This window comes from Sinocyclocheilus anshuiensis, unplaced genomic scaffold (assembly GCF_001515605.1).
Source record: "Sinocyclocheilus anshuiensis isolate Anshui unplaced genomic scaffold, SAMN03320099.WGS_v1.1 scaffold1100, whole genome shotgun sequence".
NCBI classification, from domain to species: domain Eukaryota; kingdom Metazoa; phylum Chordata; class Actinopteri; order Cypriniformes; family Cyprinidae; genus Sinocyclocheilus; species Sinocyclocheilus anshuiensis.
Window position 1 is genome coordinate 827,850 of NW_015552633.1, and position 965 is coordinate 828,814.

Sequence of the window (965 nt, forward strand, 5' to 3'; positions counted from 1 at the left end):
TCTGTCTTTCCTCATCGGGCAGCCCCTCTAAAGCACTTGGCTTTGACAATCTCTCTTTGTTATCAGTATTTATGTTTGGGACAAAGCTGGAAGGAATGCATTTCATGTCGGGAGATTATTATGGGGGAAAGGAAGTATCTGTTTCATGTAGGTGCTGTCTCAGCCTGTGAAACAAATGATGGCTGTAATTTCATGTGAAGCGTATAGCCCCTAATGACTTTTTTCCCTTCTCTCTCGCTCTGTCTCTCTCTCTCTCTCTCTCTCTCTCTCTCTCTCTCTCTCTCCCTCCCTCTCTTTCCATCTGTGCTCGCACCTCCTCCCCTCCTGCAGCACTTGCAAAAACAAGAGAGTGCATGTAACTCGGAGTCCTGCTACTACTACTGCGCGTTGTGCGACTACTCCAGCCGAGCCAAGCTGAACCTGCTGCAGCATCTCCGGTCGGTCAAGCACCAGCAGAGCGAAGGCCTCCACAAGCTGCAACTGCATCAGCAGGGCCTTCCTCCCGACGAAGACAACCTCGCTGATGTTTTCTTCGTCAAGGACTGCCCTCCGAACGAATCTGGTGAGTGCACCATTTAGCCCACTCCCATAGCGCATACCTCCTCCCTCAAACCCAAACCTGGAGCACCTCTTCTCCAGATGTAAAACATGCCAGCTGCCTAATCTCCCTAAAATTAACATGTTGTTCCCATTATGGACCGTCTTTTTATATCAGTACCACACTCGGCCCTGTACGCAGTGACATCTTTAGCAGGCATGCAGAAGGTTATGAAACTCTACCTTAGGAGGATCTCGCAGTGAAATTTTTCCCCCTGGAGTGAGCTTTAATTTCCTTTCTCATGACCAAAGCAATTTGGCTTTCATTTAAAAGTTTTGGAGCTGCCAGAAGCTAATAAGTGTAACAGGACTGAAAAACATTCAGAGACACACCAAAAAAAAAAAAAAAAAAAATAAATAGTTTTATT

General features: G+C 46.6%; 1 protein-coding gene across 4 annotated transcripts in view; it reads left to right on the forward strand.

Moving 5' to 3' along the window:
- zfhx4 (zinc finger homeobox 4) overlaps nt 1-965 on the forward strand; it is a 77,741-nt gene that overhangs the window by 38,937 nt on the left and 37,839 nt on the right. For all 4 annotated transcript variants that reach the window (XM_016458031.1, XM_016458030.1, XM_016458034.1 and 1 more), the window contains exon 4: nt 331-562. In XM_016458031.1, coding sequence (XP_016313517.1) covers nt 331-562 — 232 coding nt within the window. The remainder of the gene's footprint in view (nt 1-330; nt 563-965) is intronic.